General features: G+C 39.4%; 1 protein-coding gene across 4 annotated transcripts in view; it reads left to right on the forward strand.

Moving 5' to 3' along the window:
• LOC106569162 (phosphatase and actin regulator 1) overlaps positions 1 to 19,653 on the forward strand; it is an 89,011-nt gene that overhangs the window by 41,647 nt on the left and 27,711 nt on the right. For all 4 annotated transcript variants that reach the window (XM_014140209.2, XM_014140212.2, XM_014140207.2 and 1 more), the window contains exons 2-3: positions 5,235 to 5,399; positions 19,539 to 19,619. In XM_014140209.2, the coding sequence (XP_013995684.1) occupies positions 5,235 to 5,399; positions 19,539 to 19,619 (246 nt within the window). The remainder of the gene's footprint in view (positions 1 to 5,234; positions 5,400 to 19,538; positions 19,620 to 19,653) is intronic.

Raw genomic sequence — 19,653 nt, forward strand, 5'->3', positions numbered from 1 at the left:
GTTAAGGTGGGTTTGGCTATATGTGAAGACTAAAATCCTTGTAAGTGTGGCTATTTGAAACTATTTGTAAACAGTTGGAATTTCTTGCTTTGAATCTTGAGGTTTCAAAGGATCTCTCTATAACTGTGATTAGCTGTTATAGACCCGCCTCTGCTCTCTGCATTTTCTTCTCTGATGCACCTTATGTCTAAACTTCTTTACAGTGAAATGATCTTGATTGGTGATATCAACTGGTGTTTGTTAAAGCCGGTGTCTGATGCATTTTAAAATGTTTTGTAATTCTATGAATCTTACCCAGTTGATTAACTCACCCACCCGCCAAAATGTCCAGAGAAATTTACCCTGATTTGATATTGACAAACGTTCCATGTAAATATTCTGTGGTTGGTGTTTTCTGTAATGATTTAAGTGACCGTGTGTGCTGTTGCTGTTAAAAATACTAAGGTTCCTAAAACAAACCCATGTTTAATTCGTAACGCGTTTTAATGCTTTCGTCATGATTTTGTTTTATTTTGACTGGAGCAAGATTGTGGAAATTCTTTCATGTTTTTTTCCCAAATAGTCAACAAACATTCCGCAGGTTCTGAGATAAAGGGCGGGATAATCAATGGGTTTTCTTCTGAGCTGTTTTGTAGTATTCACAAATATAATCTAGCCTGGGCTAAAGCAAGGAAATCATGTTCTGATGCTGATTGGCTTCTTTTTAGGTAGATATGAAAAAAGTGTTAATCTCTTCTCAGGAAGGCTAAATCTGACTTATGTCTGTTATCACTGATAGCCTGAATGCTTTGGAAGGCTATTAAGTCTGTCTTGTCAATGTAATGTTAATGAATTACCGTCATGTGTATTGAAGGACTCTGTTGCTGTATATGACAACTGAAATGCTGAATTGTTTCAATGAGCACTTTTTCTATCATCAGGTAGGCTGTTTGATTCAGTGTCCTCTGTCTCTGTACAACCCTGTGTGGATGAACCGGTGAGAGCTGGTCAAACTTCTTGCTTTTTTTCCATTCTCAGTGCAGAAGGTACATAAAGCCGTGAAATCCTTAGATCAGAGAGAGCCTGCAGGTCCTGATTCTTGACCCCTGATTTCTTTTTTATTTTTTAAGTGGCAGCTGATTTCACAGCTGAACCACTTACATCTGTTCAATCTAACCCTGGAATGTAATGAAATGCCAAGGATCTGGAAATCAGCATTTGTCTTACCACTTTTACAAGTGGGTTATCCAACTCCTTTTAAATAATTATAGGCCAATCTCAAAGTTGTCACCCCTGGCGAAAATACTTGAAACCCTTGTTAGTGAACAGCTAAAGTAGAGTTACTGTAGTATATAAACTATTTGAGCAATGTACCAATCAGGCTTCAGGAAGAAGCCTAGCACAATTACAGCAGCCAGGAAGGTTTTAAATGATATCACTGAAGCCCTTGACAAAAAAACAGCACTGTCTCAGAGAGAAAGTAAGGCTTTTTACACACACACACACACACGAGATGGCAGCTTTCGCTTCTAGTCCTCAGGAAATTGTGCAGTATTTAAAAAAAAAAAAAAATGTATTTCTTACATTGTTAGCCCAGAAAACCTTAAGTGTATTTACATACAGCTGGGAAGTAGTATTGGATATCAGAGTCGTCAACTTACCAGCACTACGACCAGGAATACAACTTTCCCAAAGTGACTCATTTGCACCTCCCAGGGCATTTGAACTGATTCCAGAGGCCGACCAAAAACAACGCTGCCGGAGGAGAGGGTGCCGGCGCGGTCTTCTAGTGAGGTTTTGGCTGTGCACACACCGCTTCCTAGTATATTACTTGCTTATGTCCAGTCCCAAGTTAACAAAGTCGCTTAAAATCGTGGCAAGAGATATCCGGGATTGTAACATGCTCTGTTCCACGGAAACATGGCTAGCTGGGGACATGCTGTTGGAGTCCGTACAGCCAACAGGATTTTCAGTGCATCGCTGTTTACATATCTCACATTACTCAACTCATATGTATATACTGTATGCTATCTATTGCATCTTAGCCGCTCACTGCTCATCCATATATTTTATACTTATATTCTTATTCCTTTACTAGATTGTGTGTATTAGGTTTTGTTGTGGAATTGTTAATGTTAGATACTGCTGCACTGTCAGATCTAGAAGCATAAGCATTTCACTCGCAATAACATCTGCTAAACGTGTATGTGACCTATACAATTAGATACAGTTGATCATGTTATACTGAGGCAGAGATTGTCGAGCGTAGGTCTTTCTGAGCATGGTTTACCATCTGATAGAACTCAATTTGATGGGCTCATATCTGTTAAATTGTCTTTCTGTAATGGTGTGCCCCAGGGCTCTGTACTTGGTCACCTCTTATTCACTATTATAAATAATTTAGACGTGCAACTTCACTTATGCTGATACTGTTATTTATTGTTGTACCTCGTCTCTTTCAAAAGCTTTACAGAACTTGCAAACTGCTTTTTATACTGTTCAACATACCTTGTATCAATTGAAGGCCATCCTCAATGCTGACTAAATTAATGGTGTTTTCTAAAGCAAGAAATGGACCTCTGCATCTTTCACCTTTTACTACCTCTCAGGGCAATGAGATTGAGGCTGTAACCTCATATCTCTACACTAAAGGTTCTCTATATATCTATATCTTGGACTTGTAATTGACTGCCTTTAAAAAAATATAAAAAATGTGCATATTCAAAAACAAAAAATTGAAGCTGAGGTTGGTATTTTATTTTAGGAATAAGGCCTGTTTTTCTTTTGAAGCCAAAAGGAGGCTAGTATCGGCTACATTTATGCCTATACGAGACTATGGTGATATTTTATGAATACTTCCGCTCAGTGTTTGTGATAAATTAACATCCTTTACCATGAAGCATTGAGATTTATTTTAAACTGCAAAACGCTTACACACCACTGTGCATTATATACCAGGGTTGGCTGGCCTTCTAGTCACTCATACTTTTATTTACAAAGCCATTTTGGGTTTACTACCATCTTTTATTTGGGCATTTTTATTCTTTAGACATGTGGTTGGTACTTGCTTCGTTCGCAGGACTATCCTGCTAACTGTTCCAAATGCCCAAACAGAATTTGGTAAAAGAGCTTTTATGTACTCTGTGCCATCGGCTTGGAATGCCTTACAAAATAGTTATAACTGAAAGAACTTGTCCCGATTTGATGTTTTTAAATCATTGAAGGATTTTGAGACTGATTCCTTGACCTGTCAGTGTTTTTAATTAGCCGTTTTATGATTTTGTTATATTCCTGTGATTTCTATGGTTTTTACTAGATTACTTATAGTTTTTCATGTCTGTCTGTAATTGTGTAATGACTCTTGAAAAAGATATTTCAAATCTCAATGAGCCCTTCCTGGTTAAATAAATGGAAATGTGTTGCATTGCAGCAAACTTCTCTTAACTGCATGATTTTTGCTACGCCCCATGGGGAAAATGTGTAGAATTGCAGGAAATTAACTATTTTAGGGAGCCCAAAAGGCTAGGCCCGGCTCTGACTGCACGTGTGGGTATGCAGGCCTGCGAGCCACTGCAGCCCTTCATGATGGGTTCAGATGTTTTGTGGCCCCCATCAAATTTGCCCATCCCTACTCTAAATGATCACATTCCTTGACTTTGCTACTGATTTTTAACATTTTGTATATACGCTAATCATGACTCAGCTGATTTCCAGCAAGTGCCCAGGTTTCTGTGTAACTTGAATCAAGTATTTTCTTTTTTCTTGGTGGTGTTTTGTCATGTTAGTTCTACTTCTGAGAGTGGACATGTGCGTGTATAGCCCTTTTTCCCCGCAGGTTCTTTATTTGTTCTATTGATGATGTACTGGTTTGAAATGGGGAAGGCCTGTGAATATTGTTATACTTTAAGATCTTTGATTGGTTGATCTAGAATTTGTTGCAGGAAATAATCTTGCTGGTCATGTTAGCATAGTAGCTAAGTAACACATTATCTCATGGGAATAAGCTAACAAATAGGTTTACATTTTCTCAAATGCTAAGGTTTAAGCACAAATTGTAATCCTGCTCAATGTAGAGTTGATATGTGGATTAACAGTAGCCTTCCCCATTTCAACACTGTTTCACCCGGACAAGTCTGAGTGAGTCGTTTTAAATATGGATGCTATTAGCTTGAACACTGTCTTCAACTACTCCTCTTGATGGTATTGAAAACATCAAATTAAGAGAGAAGCTCTTGACTATAAGGAGCTAGTAAACAGGACTATTTCTCCCTGGCCTGATATTGTGGGTCTGTTTCTTGGCAAGCTAGTACAAACTAATCTGCAGCTTCCTGCTGTTCAGATTTGGAATATATCATGCTAACACACAGGTCTATTTACCCATGCCAGATCACATCATTGAGGAAGGCCAGTTGGCATATCTTTATTCCTACACTGGAGTCTTATCAGAGATGCTTCAGTGGTTTTACTGCTGTTGAAATTTCATTTACTGTAATTTCCGGACTATAAGCCTCTACTTTTCCCCCACGCTTTGAACCTCGCGGCTTAAACAATGACGCAGCTAATATGGATTTTTCCCGCTTTAAAAAAAAAAAAACATTCTGTGACGTGCTCAGTTTTTTGGCGGCATGAAGCTTTCATTAGACCAATGAAATTGCCGAACGGGTTAAGGTCAAACAACTTTTGTTTACTGTTTAGATTAAATCGAGTGCGCTCAAACTTCCCACCATTCTGATTACGGTAGTCATTTTGTCACCCTCATCATGGCAAAGACACGGAGAAATGCATATAATGCAGCTGTCAAGTTGAAGGCGATTTGATCTGTCTGTTGGAAAAGGAAATGGAGCTGCTGCACGGGAGCTTGGTCTTAATGAGTCGATGATAAGACGTTGGAAACAGCAGCGTGAGGAATTGTCTCAGTGCAAAAAGACAAAGCTTACTGCAAATTTTTTATTACAAGCCGTGTTTCGTTAAAGCCTGTGTAATGTGAATTTGTTTCAATGTACCGGTAGGCACCTGCGGCTTATAGACATGTGCGGCTTATTTATGTTCAAAATAATATATATTTTTTTAAATTCAGTGGGTGCAGCTTATATTCAGGTGCGCTCAATAGCCCGGAAATTACGGTATTTGATTTGTTTGTCAGACCACGCACAACAAATATGACAACCGATTTGGCTATCTATTTCCATCTGTGGTCCCTGAATATAGCAGACTGCTAACTAACCAGCCATTCTTTCCATTCTGTGCCCCTATAGCGGAGGAGGTTGAAAGGCGGGCCGCAATGCGTTCCGAGTCCCTGGTCTCTGGCACACACACCCCGCCCATCCGCCGCCGGAGCAAGTTTGCCACTCTGGGCCGTCTCTTGAAGCCCTGGAAGTGGAGGAAGAAGAAGAGTGAGAAGTTCAAGCAGACCTCTACCGGTAAGGGACACACAAAGGAAACAAAACACACACCGCCTGCTGTCCCTCAAAGTACCGCTCCCTTATTTACAGCCTCCTAGGTATATCTGCTGTCTTTAATCCTATATCCTCTACCTAACTGTCTGAATATTTAATCATGCAGTAAAGATTGAGCGACGTGCTGCTCTGAAATGACTTGCTGCTATTGTTTTTCTAAATGCATCAGGAAAATATATTTTCTTGTTCGGCGCTTGCCAATCCAGAGGTCTGTAACAGTCAGGGGCATGTGAAGAGCACACATTCTTCATTATACTGCACATGTCCCTGGTTTTCTACAGCATTTATTTAATACTAGTGTGTGTGTGTGTGTGTGTGTGTGTGTGTGTGTAGCGTGTGTATTCTCCTGACAATTTCACCTCTTCCCCTGACAATCTACTGCCCTTGCCTGATGATCCACTGCACATGGAAAGATGTGTTCTGAATCAGCTCCCTCACTTTGAATTTATATTGGGTCAGTCAGGTACAGAGCTGAACTCCTGTCTATATTTGGGTTCCTGCTCCTCCAGGCTCTGGTGATGGCTTTATCCTTCTGTTGGTCAAATGTCCTATGAATGCAGTTGATCATTGATCAGTCAGTAATTCATTGAGCTTGGCAGTGATGCGATATGCACTTTGATGTTTTGTGTATTTACATATAGTAACTTTGTAATATTCCAAATGGATATGGCCGTTTCACCACTAAGGATTCTAGCTTTAAGGTTGAGGGCTGCTAAACTGTGACCGTCACCTTCCCCTCCAGTGCTCTAGTCTTGGGCCCTCAGCCTTGCCTTTCTATCCCTGGGGACACTGACATTAGTGGACGCTGACACCTTGACCTGACAACGACTCACTTTCTGCTGGCCACCATCTTTTTCTCACACATACTTTGTATGCATAATGTTGACTGCATATTTGAGCCCATATTTTTTTCCTTTTTTCTTCTCTCCCCTTTCTCCTGAGTGAAACGGAGCAGCAGAATTTAACAAAGGGAGTTTTTTTTTGTTAAATCAACAGTAAAACCCAATGGATAAGACTCTCTCTGTGTAGTATTATTTTGTTTAGTCTTATTCATACTGTTTACACTAATGGCAGCATAATGGCATATTGTCTCCTACTAGCTTTTCCCATTGGACTGGCTTCTGTAAGAGCTTTTCACTTCAGTCCCTTTCTACACTGAGGACAACTATTGTTCCAAACACTGCAGAGGACATTATATGTATCCAAACAACCAACTATAGTTTCTTTGTTGCAAATGCATTTTGTTAGGATGGCTCTGTGAGGAGTTGACCAGGGAAGGCTATATAGAGACTGCTGAGCTCATCATGACTTACAGCAGTGACCTTGGTTGCCCCCTGACCATTGATTGAGCAGAAGTAGTGCACCAGGATTAGGTTTACTCCATCAGTCAGTTCAAGGCCATCACTGACGGATGGTTGGAAGTGTTCAGTATGTTACACCGTAGCAAAACATTTTGCAAAAACTCAAATCAATGATCTTATTGGATTAGTTCAGCTATTACCCCAAGTTTGTTCTTTTGTGGTTGTTCTTGTTTATGATGTTCATCATGATCATTGGGACTATGACTGCAGGCAAGAAGCAGACCAGCTGCTGGGCATGCAGATGTTCTAGCCAGGTAATTGGAGAATGTGCATGTGGATTATGTATTCTAGTCAGGCAGATGAAGGCCAGCTCTGGGGGGCTATACTCATAACTCCAGGAGTGGGCTAGCCACGGTGCTCAGAGTCCTGAAAGCCTTGCCTCCTGTTCCTTTGGTTAGTCAGGCCACAGTGTTATGGTAACATAATGCTATTGAAACTAGAGGTTCATGGATCAAGCTCTATTCCCTGGGAGTGTGGGGCACTAATCTGACCACTCCTGGGTTTGTTGTTCATAATGTAGCCTTTTGAAAATATGGATTTTGGTTTTTAATGCCACTGAAAATACAGTACAAATATGTAGATTATTTTGGAATTTTTTTCATGTTCTGTAGACCTTAGAAATGCTTCATGCACCATGATTGGGTTTATGTTAAGGATGTACAGGGGTCCTTAGGCTGTATTTGTCTTGAGTCAATTAGTATTTAACCCCTCTTTTTGTTAGTGTAAGCCTACATAAATCATGAGTGAAAATTTGCTTCACAAGTTGCATGGACTCTGTGTGCAGTAAGTGTTTTTAACATGATTTTCTTAATGTCTACCTCATTTCTGTACCCCACACATACAATTATCTGTAAGGTCCCTCAGTTATGCAGTGAATTTTAAACACCAATTCAACCAAAGACCAGGGTGGTTTTTCAATGCCTCGCAAAGGGCACCTATTGGTAGATGGGTAAAAAAAAGTTATTACACTTTGGATGGTGTATCGATACACCCAGTCACTACAAAGATACAGGCGTCCTTCCTAACTCCGTTGTTAGAGGACTGAAACCGCTCAGGGATTTACAAGCATTTCGCTACACCTGCAATAACATCTGCTAAACACGCGTATGTGACAAATACAATTTTATTTCACCATGAGGCCAAAGGTGACTATAAAATAGTTAGAGTTTAATGGTTGCGATAGGAGAACTGAGGATGGATCAACATGGTAGTTAATCCACAATACTAACCTAAATGACAGAAGGAAGCCTGTACAGAATAAAAATATTCCAAAACATTCATCCTGTTTGCAAAAAGGCACTAAAGTAATACTGCAAAAAATGTGGCAAAGCAATGAACTTTTTGTTCTGAATAAAGTGTTAGTTCGGGGCAAATCCAATACAACACGTTACTGAGTACCACTCACCATATTTCAAGCATAGTGGTGGCTGCATCATGTTATGGGTCTGCTTGCAATCGTTAAGGACTGCCGTTTTTCAGGATAAAAAAATAAAAATAAAAAAAACCTTAACGGTGGTTGTCTGCTTTCCACTAGACACTGAGAGATGATGAATTCACCTTTCAGCAAAACAATAACCTAAATATACATTGGAGTTGCTTACCAAGACTGAATGTTCCAAAGTGTCCGAGTTAGTTTAGACTTAAATGTACTTAAATCTATGGCAAGACCAAAAAAAGCTTGTCTAGCAATGATCAACAACCAATTTGACAGGGCTTGAAGAATTCTGAAAAGAATCATGGGCAAATGTTTTGTTTAACTACTGTCTCTCTAAGCTAGCTGTAGCTTTGATTTCAGTACTAGATTCATTCTCTGATCCTTTGATTGGGTGGACATGTCAGTTCATGCTGTAAGAGCTCTGATAAGTTTGAGGACGTCCTCTGGAAGTTGTCATAATTACTGTGTAAGTCTATGGAAGGGGGTGAGAACCACGACCCTCCTAGGTTTTGTATTGAAGTCAATGTACCCAGAGGACAGAAACTAGTTGTCCTCTGGCTACACCATGTTACTACCCTACAATGTGCTGTTGAGGCTACTGTAGACTTTCATTGCAAAATAGTGTGTTTTAAACAATTATTTGGTGAAGTGAATGTTTAGTGATTTATCCTTTAGATAAATAACTATACTATTTATATTTTTATGAAATTCACTGAGGAGGAGCCTCCACTGGTGTGTAGATTTGGTGAGACAAAATCCATTCCATTTTGAATTCCGGCTCTAACAACAAAATGTGGAATTAGTCAAGGAGTATAAATACTTTCTGAAGGCACAAAAAAAAAAAAGTAATGCCACCAGATACCATAACACCCCCACACACTTTAAAAAGATTAACTCGGCAAGTCACTGAAGAACAAATTCTTATTTACAATGACGGCCTACCCCAGCCAAACCCGGATGACGCTGGGCCAATTGTGCACTGCCCTATGGGACTCCCAATCACGGCGGGTTGTGATACAGCCTGGAATTGACTAGGGTCTGTTTTGACACCTCTAGCACTGAGATGCGATGCCTTAGACCGCTGCGCCACTCGGAGTGTTATCACTAGCCTACAAACCTTGTCCAGATCTTAGACACAGATGCTTGCCTTAACTAGACTCCAGATGTGAGAGCCACAACATCTGTGACAAGGCAGCATGAAAGTTTTACTTTGGTTTTGTGAGGCTAACGGGTGAGTGAATTGCCTCGCTAAAAGCCTCACTTCGTCCTGGGGCTTGATACTGTAGGGAACGCTCTGTCTCCTATCTGGGTCAATTCACAGCAGAATGGATTTCTCTCTAAAGCTAAGCGTAGCACTTGCAAGTCGATGCTGTTTGAGTGTATTCAATGATGCCAGTTTCATTTAATATGCTCTGAGAAGCGTCTCTCCAATGAATTCATAATCCCCTCATCTTGGTGCAGATCATGAGTAGCTAGCTTGGTCATGATTTACTGTGAATGGACTGTGGCAATAATAACTGACTTCACATTGTCACTTGTTCATGCTCTGGATCTAAACCAACTCACACTAGTGGAAACGTAATGTAGCCTAGCTTACTGTTGAATTTGTTTTCAATATAATTCTGGAACAGGGCAACAAGTGGTGATTTACAACATTTTGTAGTTAGAAGCTGTTCAGTGTTTACAGAAAACATAAGTGTACAGTGATGTCCACATTTTTTTTTTTTTAGAACTGAATGTTTGTGACAAACCTGAAGACCTAACTGGCTGAGGCGTGTTGCAAATCAGTGTAATCATTGCATAACTGTGTATATCCCATCATGGCGACGCAGGCAGAGTTATGTCATCTTTTGGTAATTACTTTTTCATTTTGATCAAATTGAAATGTAATCACAGAACACGTTACTGCATTTTCAGACACACAACCACCCTTTGACCCAATTTAACCTCAATGTTCAGCTTGGAATCATGTGAAATATTGTGACGCTAGTCTGTTCTGATTTATAAATTCAAGTCATGCTAATCGGAGTAACAATGTCTCTGCTGGGTAAAATAATGTAGCTGTTTTGATAGAACATATTGATATATGGCTTAAAGTAACTGTCTAGTGTTTCAATTTCTATGAAATATGACCTATAATTACTTACTGAAATTATAGTTTTCCTTCCCAAAAAAGTAAATTTATGTTAAAAAGCAGCTTCTGTGTTGGAATGGTGTGGGTGTACCCCAACAACAGAATGGTGTGGGCGTATACTGGTGGTTTAAAAATATTAATTCATATTGTTGCTACCAGATCCACCAAAAAAAATCTGTTTTTTCTGGTGGTGCTACATTTGGCTAGGACAGCAAAGACCTACAGAGCTTGTGTGATAAAATCAGTTTACCTTGTTAAGCTAGCTATATAGATTAATTTCTCACCACAGCCAACAATCACTAAACTAAATGTAGCTAGCAATAGTCTGACATAGGGCTGGGCGGTATACCAGTATTGATGCAAGGACCGGTTTGTTTTTACTTTACCTTCTATACCGGTATTTGAATGTTTGGTTTGTTAAATGTGATACGCAGTGTAACGTCCATCTTTGTAGTTTACTTCGCTACTGGAGTCATATCTCTCAACTCTCTGCCGCTTTCCAAAGGTCTAGCCACACCCCCTGTCACTCAAGGAGAGCATTTGATGTTCCTCAACCACGAGACACTTGCGTTCAGTCTGCATGGGCAATGCAGCATATGCAACACTGTTGATGACAACTATGCAGTTGTCACTTTGTTTCTTAATATAAATCTACTAGCATTCTATAATTGCACTATTAGTTTGTTTCTTACATCTGCAAACAGCTAGGTTGTCTTTTTATTAGCAAGTTGTTCCTAAATCTTGTTAGCCGCTAATGCTAATCGCTAGCTAATAAATGTACTGGGTAAGAAGAGTAAGCGTAATTTAAAAATAAGGCCCAGATTACTTGCCGATATTGTGCAGCCCTATGTGGCAGTGTGTTCTCAAATGCAGAAATTTTTGAAAATTGACTGTTGGGATTTAAAGTTGCATTCAACAGTATAAAACAATCAGAATGGAGAAAGACCCATTTGAAATCAGCTTAGAATGCTTGTATTGTAATTTCTCAAAACAGCAGAAGCATAATTTCCATCAAACTTAACTGTGATGGAAATGACAGAACGTGGAGGAAATGACAAATCCATGTTATTTTTTAATTTAAGTTTGTTTTAAATTACTTTTAATCTCAAATGCACCAAGGTGTGCACAATTGGAAAATGTAAGCATTTATTTGTGCTGTTTTGTGGCATCTTCTAAAAACAGAGGTCACCAGACAAAGAAACAAAAAAAAATATATATATTCTATACGATACCAGGTACATCTGCAAAAAGACGGGAGAGATACTGGAAGAAAAAAGAAGGGAGAAGTGATATCTGAGCTTACAAAGCGAGAACAAAGAAGCAAGAGATGGAAATGTAACCAACTGAATAGAAGACAGACTTTAAAGAGAACCGTTGCAATGGAGACCTATCAGGCAACACACCACCTCAGTCACCAGATGGAGACCTACCCTATCAGGCAACACATCACCTCAGGTCTCCATCTGGTGAATATCTCCGGCAACAGGACACCTTAGTCACCAGATGACTTGCAGCCAGAACATGAGGCCATCATACCTGCCCCTAACTTACCTGCCCCCTGCCCTGATACCCCTTCCTCATCTGCAACAGGAATGAGAAGTCTAATACTTGCTGGAAGGAAAAATGTTGGAAGAGGTCGCTCAAATAGATCTTTGCATGACAAATGTCAAACTTGATAAAGCTTAATGGAAAACTGAGAAATACAAAAAAAGGTATGATCAACTGATGAAGAAAATGGATAGACAAGATTTGCCAAAGACAAAACAGAAAATGAAGGGAACTCCAAACTTGAAGGATTTTATTGTTTCAAAATGCCATTGCAGAGTTAAAGCAAAAGTATCAGAAAATGCAAACAAGTGGCTTCAAAAATGCTCAGAGGCAACATCCTGAGAAAGTATGGCCTGGTCAAAGCTGCAAACAGAATTTTGATTTTCAGCAAAAGCAATGAGGGCAAATGAAAACAGGCCAACAAGTCTGCAATACTCCAGGAACAAGCAGTGTAACATAATTAGCACAGCCACAAGAGAAAATCACTAGATTATATCAAAGTGATGTCAACAGTAGAGAAATAACTGGGGAAAAAGGACACACTAATGAGAAAAAAAAAAGCAGAAGCGCTTCTTGAATGGCACAATTCAGAACCTTTTATCAGGATTTTAAGAGGGAATATTCAGAGATTAGTGTCCTAATATGAATTCTTTAAAATACGTATTTTTGTGTTGTCAAGCCAACAGTCCAGGATAGGGACACATGCAAAACAGTCCAGGATAGGGACACTCTGCAAAACCCACACCAACCTCCAGTTCATGGCGGATAAACTACAGTATCAAAGTGATCAGCTGCAGCAACAAATCAAACCTTGAGTCTTTGTTCTGTGAGAACCTGAAGAGTGCATGTACACAGTTCTCCTTTTGCCAAGCCAAAGAGCTTAAACATCTGACTGATGCTGGTGAGCAGACATGGTGGTTTGAGTGAACAAACGGAGAACTACCTGTGTAAATACACCAGTTACATGCAGGTGACCCTCCACACCTGTGTTGGATATACCACAAATGATACCATTTCACTTTGCTCACTGAGCTCTTCTATGCGGATGACCCCTCTGCAATCTGGGCTCATCTCTCAAACACTGGCCTACTTCCTTGAGCTCTGCCCACTTTTGGAATCTTACTTTTTCATAAATGAATTAAATGCTCTACAATGGTTGTTCAAAATGTTTGAAATAAAATATTGTTTTCCAAATTTTTTTTTTTTTTCATGTCATTTCCACTACACCCGTTCTTAGGTAAAGTAGTATTATGTATAATTTAAATTGATTTTGTTTTAGATAGTGAAATCATATGGTTGTTATCATCTCACAAAAAGGTTGGGTGGAAATATGTTTTTATGATAAATATTTTCAGCTGTCACAAAGGCAAGTTTATACATTCAGGAGTTATGTTGAATTATTAATTTTCAGAAAACCTTAAAGCACTTAAAATAATATTCAACGCAAGTTAATGTACAAATGTATAAGAAATGTTAATTGTATGATTTCATTTAACTAAAATGGATGTTTAATGATGTGATGGAAGTGACATTTGTCTATGGCTGTCTGAGGAAAAACGACAAATGTATCAATTCCTGAATAGTACAATCACAACCATTATAAGATTATTTCTAGACAAATTAAAGACAATTATAATACTGGTAAAATTGTGTTTTTAATACATTTTAATTTCTGAAAGCTTGCCGGGCCAAAGTGCCCGACGTTGCAGAATCACCCATGTATGTGTTGCCACCCTAGGGTCACGCACTACTCAAAGCAAATGTAGAACTTTTTATAATTAAAAAAACACACCGTCAACTTTTTTTTACATTTTTAAATACTGCGATATATTTTGGCCATATCGCCCAGCCCTAGTCTGACAGACACATTGTTTGTTTATCAAAAGTTGGCTAGCAGCAGTAATTATCCCACTATAAACCTCGCTCTCCCTCACCAATCGGTCTCGCCTAGCTCTTGGTCTGCTTCCTCAAATGCAACTATATTTTACCCAGGTGTATTGCCCAGTTTGTTTCAATTTAAGAAAGATACTGTAGTTTTAATGAACCGCTAGCTTTTGAGCCATGTACTATTGGCCTCATGTTACGAGATCTACCTAGTGATTTGTTTACATGTAGTAAAGCTAGACTTTTTTTTTTTTTAAATGCTAGCGCTCACCTTATGTTAATGTTGAACTGCATATTAAATTACACCAGGATAATAACATGAAGCAAACAAATTGCAACTATTTCAAGCAACATGTATTTTGAAATGAAATTAACCTTTTATTCATTTCTGCACACCCTCATTATGGTGATATTTGATAAGGTCTCTGTCCTGTGCATGTCATCCTTAAGACTACCTTCATTACAAGGTTAGGGCTTTCACTAGCCCTTGATCATGACTCTGTTCCATTACACAAGTCATTGGACGAAGGCGTCTTCTGTAGCTTGGTCTGAACAGTAACATGTGTCACTTGCGGTATGGTTTTGGAAGCATAAGGACCTTAACTTTCATATCAGTGAGAAATCATTTTCAAAAAACAATGTTAAATTGATACATCTTGTTAGTGTTCCCACATTGCCATATTTCCATGTTAGAGTATTTGTTTACGGCAGACAAGAAGCGACCACCTGTGCTTATTGGCCATCTAGCATGCTCCGAACACCTGTGTAAGTGTAACTCAAAGTAGTTTCGTTGGATGGAGGCACCCATAGCTGTGTGGCTCTTTGCAAAACTGCTGATGAAAGATAAGGGCCATATGTTTCGAAAGCTGTATCGCAAGTGAATATTGACGTTTAGAAACGTGAACTGTAGGGAGAAGCCAATATGCCGCCTAGAGTTTGCACCAATCCATTTCATGACGGCATGTACAGTAGGAGTCAAATCTAGTTGGCCTCAATTGTCTAATGAAAAAGAAAAACCTACACCCTGATCTTTCCAGTATAAGCTTTTTTAGTTATTAGCAAATTATTTTCCACACGTACATTCTCCGACGCGAGTGCTTTTCATATGTGTATTAGTATAATTTCAAATGAAGAAAACATCCCAATGTAAAGTGTGAGGATTTGCTAATCCTGTTTCAGTATAGAAATGACAAGCCACATGTACAAGTGCATTAGACATGCCCACGAGGCCAATACTAATCCCATGTCTGCATTTAGCATGCGTGTCATAAATAATCTCCCATTCACTGTAACCAAAAGGGTAGAGCACAGCTAGTGGAGGCAAGAGAAAAATACACTGGAGTGACCACAGTGAAGGGTCACTTTACATGGGCTGCAAAGTAGCCATGTAATGTTTGAGTTCCATCTCTGTATGGCTGACCAGGCTAGGATGCAAACCCTAATCAGATATTACACTTGTAGCTAGCATACCAACCACTGGAGGGTTCATTTCTAGATGGGATCCAGACTTTGTCCAATTTACATCAAGTTGATAGATATTTTTCGCATTTTAGCTAACCCTAACCCATTTTATAACCTTAACCTGCCACGTTAACTATCCTAACTTGTTGCGTAAGTTCTCAAAAACCTGCTAGGAAAAAGTACATTCTGACAAAAGCTGGATCCCTTCTAGCATTAACCCCTCTAATGGTTGGCATGCTAGCTATGTGTCATTTGATTAAGATTTGCGTCCCGGCCCACTGGGGGAGGACAGTGAGTGTAGCAGAATGAAGTAAATCAGTGCAGAATTGCAATAGGAAATCAGCTGAGATGCTTATGCTATTAAAAATCTAGATGCATTCATGATAGACTACTACTTAAAGTATCAGGGGGATGACATCAGTGGCTACAGCTCACCTCTGCTACAGTCACACCCCTCTTACCTACGCCACTGACTGTGACCGGCGTCAATGTAGCAGAGTTAAATACACAATGTATTCTGTGTGCTAGATCGACTCGGTTGTCTGCGCTGCTGCCTGCTGAGGTTGAAGCAGAGAAGGTCAGTGAGTGTAGCAGAGGGGTGAGTGCTAGGCTCTTTCTCAATTTATCCTTCCTCAATTCCTCTCCCCACCTCCTAAAAACCCATTGGAGAAGATCAGAGGGGAGGGACCTTGTACCTTATCCTCCAATACAGTTGCAATGGGATGCGAGTAATCAAGGAAAGACCAAGTGAGACACAGCCCTAGTAGCCATGGTGGTGATATCACCTGCCCTGAGACCTAAAGTACTGTTATCCTAGCCCAACCAAGATCATGGATGCTGCTTTGTGAGTATGAAGTGCTGTTGTGGACAGAGGTTGTATCCTAGGTCAGCCATACACGAATTGTTACACCCACGAATGATCAAGGACATCTGCTGCAAATCTGTAATATCAGACAAAATGAGTGAGTGACAACCAAATAAAAACAAACAGGGAATGTTCAATGACAACTGTTACTTAAATCAAATAATCACTTTCATATCATACAAAGGACGCCTATGTAAATGGTTAGTGGGTTTAGACATTCATCTGACTCCTAACGAGATTGAATAGTTGGTGTCTAATACAAATAATATGCAGAATGTCAGGGCTGGCCTGGAACTGATACCTGCACAGAGTAGCTAGAGCTCTATAAGCAAGGTTGGCCATTCATGTTCTAGGTCTATGCATTGTTGCTTAACAGTACTTTTGTAGCGCTACAACCGACTCGTAATAGTAAACCAATAGCATATAACCCATTGGAGATATACCCTTCAATCTCTCCAGAACATGGGACTTTCACAGGTCTCTGTATCTGATGTTAAGAAACATAAAATAGACCAGGACTTGCTACATTATTCGCAAGTGATTTTATAACTTTTGATATTGCATTGGCAGTTCTCTCTTTGGGACTGTTCATTGGTTAGCTTAGCTACTAGCTAGCTAACATCGTTGTTTTTAGCAGGTCAAGCTATTTAGCTGACGTTACCTATAATAGATGGTTAACCAAACAACTTACCGTGTGCTACACATCATCATGGCGCTGCTAACGTTACTATCCATGCAGGCAATGCAGCCCGCCGCGATGCTTTTTTGGGAAATCTATCAACTTGAGAGAGAATTTTTTTTTTTTTTTTTTTTTTTTTTTTTTTGTATTCTTCCCCGGCCATATGGACTATCCCACCCGTGACTACTATGGTCGAATGCAAATTTTATAACATATTCTAGCACGCAAGGACTGTATGAAGTTTGACTCTACAGACTTGTTGGCTGCAGTTTGTTTTGATCGTTTCGAATTATGTTGTGCCTCAATAGAAACTAATGGTAAATGTATTGTCATTGGAGTCACTTCTATTGTAAATAGGAATTGATTATGTTTCTGAACACTTCTACATTAATGTGGATGCTACCATGATCATGTATAGTCGTGACTTAATTGTGAATGACTAGTGAGATCCTACCACCAAAAAAATGCTAGCCTCCCCTGTTATTGGTAATGATTAGAGTTTAGCATGTTTTGGGAGTATGATGTTGCCGTGATTGGTGCTTTATCAAATGAGGCCATTTATCAAATGCAGACACACACCCAGTATAGGGTGGGAGGCAGGGTTGTGCTCAATTCTGAATTTTCAAATTGACTACCATTCAACTCATGAGTTGAAAATGTAATTGGCCACACTCCACAGGATGTATAATTTCAGTCACAGGAAGTAGAATTTAATTCTGTGCAATTCAAAGAAATTCCACTCAGTTGTAGAACATGCGTTTCATTAACTGACAGGTCACACTTCCAGATACATTCTTTGGTATCACTTTTCTCTGGAAACAATGTTCTTATACTCTTAACCTTAGTGCTTAGAATAGCCATTTATATTTCCACCAACCATTTCATTTGTTTGGCTTTTTTTTGTAAGGCTTTGGGGTCAATTGGAGGGTTAAACTAATGCATTCTGGGACATGTAATATTTTCCACATATTGAACAAAATGTAGGTCATAATGAAATATAATAATTTACACTCTTTACGTACAGGTTTTGTTTTCCTTGATCATTCATTTCAAGAGTTTGTCCTGAAGATCAATTGTTTCATCCAATATTTTATATGCATGTATATAACGACATGTTTGTTTTGTGTACAGTATGTATTTGTATAGACTACACCTAATATAGATTAGAAGAGGCATTTGAATTGCAATTCTGTATCCTGTTTACTACTTCAATTCAAGAATTTGAGTCTCAATTCTGAATTGAGCACAACCCTGGTGGGTTTAAAAAAAAAAAATGTTAGCTGTGCTTTTCTACTCCTCTGCCTGTCTGCTGTACTACTAATGTAGGTGGATATCCTGCTCATGGCATTATATTTTGGTATAGCGGTCCAGTTCTTCAAAATATAATATTTTTACACACTGCCCAAATTCCACTTCTCCCATCCCCAACGAGCTTCTCTGGCTGGTCTTTGAAATTTAGATGGTGTATTAAAACATCTGGATGTCCTGGAAGAGCTCATAATGTTAAACTTTATGCGATGTGACATGTTAGAACACTGAGGTTCACTCTGACTGCATGCACTAGAGACTCACAACAGTTTCTGACCTTTTTTTGAATGATTCTCATGTGTGCCTTCTGTTTGGGTTCTAGGTATATTGGCCCTGGCCCCTACTGTCGAGAGCTGTAGCTCCTTATTACACACACACCACATTTGCACACATACTATGCATTTGAGTGCGCACATACACATACTCTCACTTCCAGAGCCGGTGGCCTGCAGGGAGATTGTTGCACAGTGTGCTGCTCAAGTGTTTTTGCTGATCGTCATTTTACATTCTTAATTGGTTCCTTTGCTGGGGTAGATTAAAAAAAAAAAAAAATACGTATTATTACTAACATGACGGTAAACTGCCTCTGTTCAGCCCAGCGATAAATGTGTGAAATGTATGCATTCACTACTGTAAGTCGCTCTGGATAAGAGCGTCTGCTAAATGACTAAAATGTAAATGGTTAAGTCCCTCAACTGCTGAGATCTAAATATAGAAGCATTCACTTTGGGACATGCCTTCCCGACGTGCTCATACATAATGCATTACTATGGGAGGTGATGTTGCATTGCCTTTTGCCTTTTTTTATTCTCATCATTCTCACAAATTAGGTTAACATCCTCCTTCATGCCTTTTGAAGATCTTCCTTGGCTTAAGGCTAGTGCTTTACAACTGGATAAGGTGTTCGTTTTGACTATTTAGAGGCATCTTAATTTTTTCATTTCACTGCCCATTTTACTTTGCTAATGAATTTGATGGGCAGTGGTCACCAGTTCATAATATTTTAGACTAAGTGAAAAGGAATATATTAAGAAGAGAAAAAATCACCCGTCCCTCGTGTCCCCATGGTGAATGCATGACCTCTTGGGAACGTAGTGTGATGCACAGGACCCATGATTATCAGTGCCCCCAGAGTGCTTATGACGTGTTCAGTCGCAAGTGTGCCAATCAATGTTGGGAGCCAAGTGAACACATTGATAGAAATAACCAGGGGAAAATGTTTCAATTTTTAACATATTGATTACGTGGGTGATGCTGATCCCAAAATAAACCTCATCCTTGTTTTCCTAATCTTCTGATTTGGCTCTATTACAACCTGTTCAAGGATTTACTGTAGGTAAAGATGGTATTCCTGTTTTCCCATATACGAATGCTCCTGCACACACTCTTGATATAATATATGATTTAACAATCCTGTTTCCCCCTCAGCGTTGGAGAGGAAGATGTCGGTAAGGCAAAGCAGAGAAGAGCTGATCAAGAGAGGTGTGCTGAAAGAGATCTTTGAGAAAGGTGAGATGCTTTCGTCATTCACTTCATCATGTGC

Source organism: Salmo salar, chromosome ssa14 (genome assembly GCF_905237065.1).
Source record: "Salmo salar chromosome ssa14, Ssal_v3.1, whole genome shotgun sequence".
NCBI classification, from domain to species: Eukaryota; Metazoa; Chordata; class Actinopteri; order Salmoniformes; family Salmonidae; genus Salmo; species Salmo salar.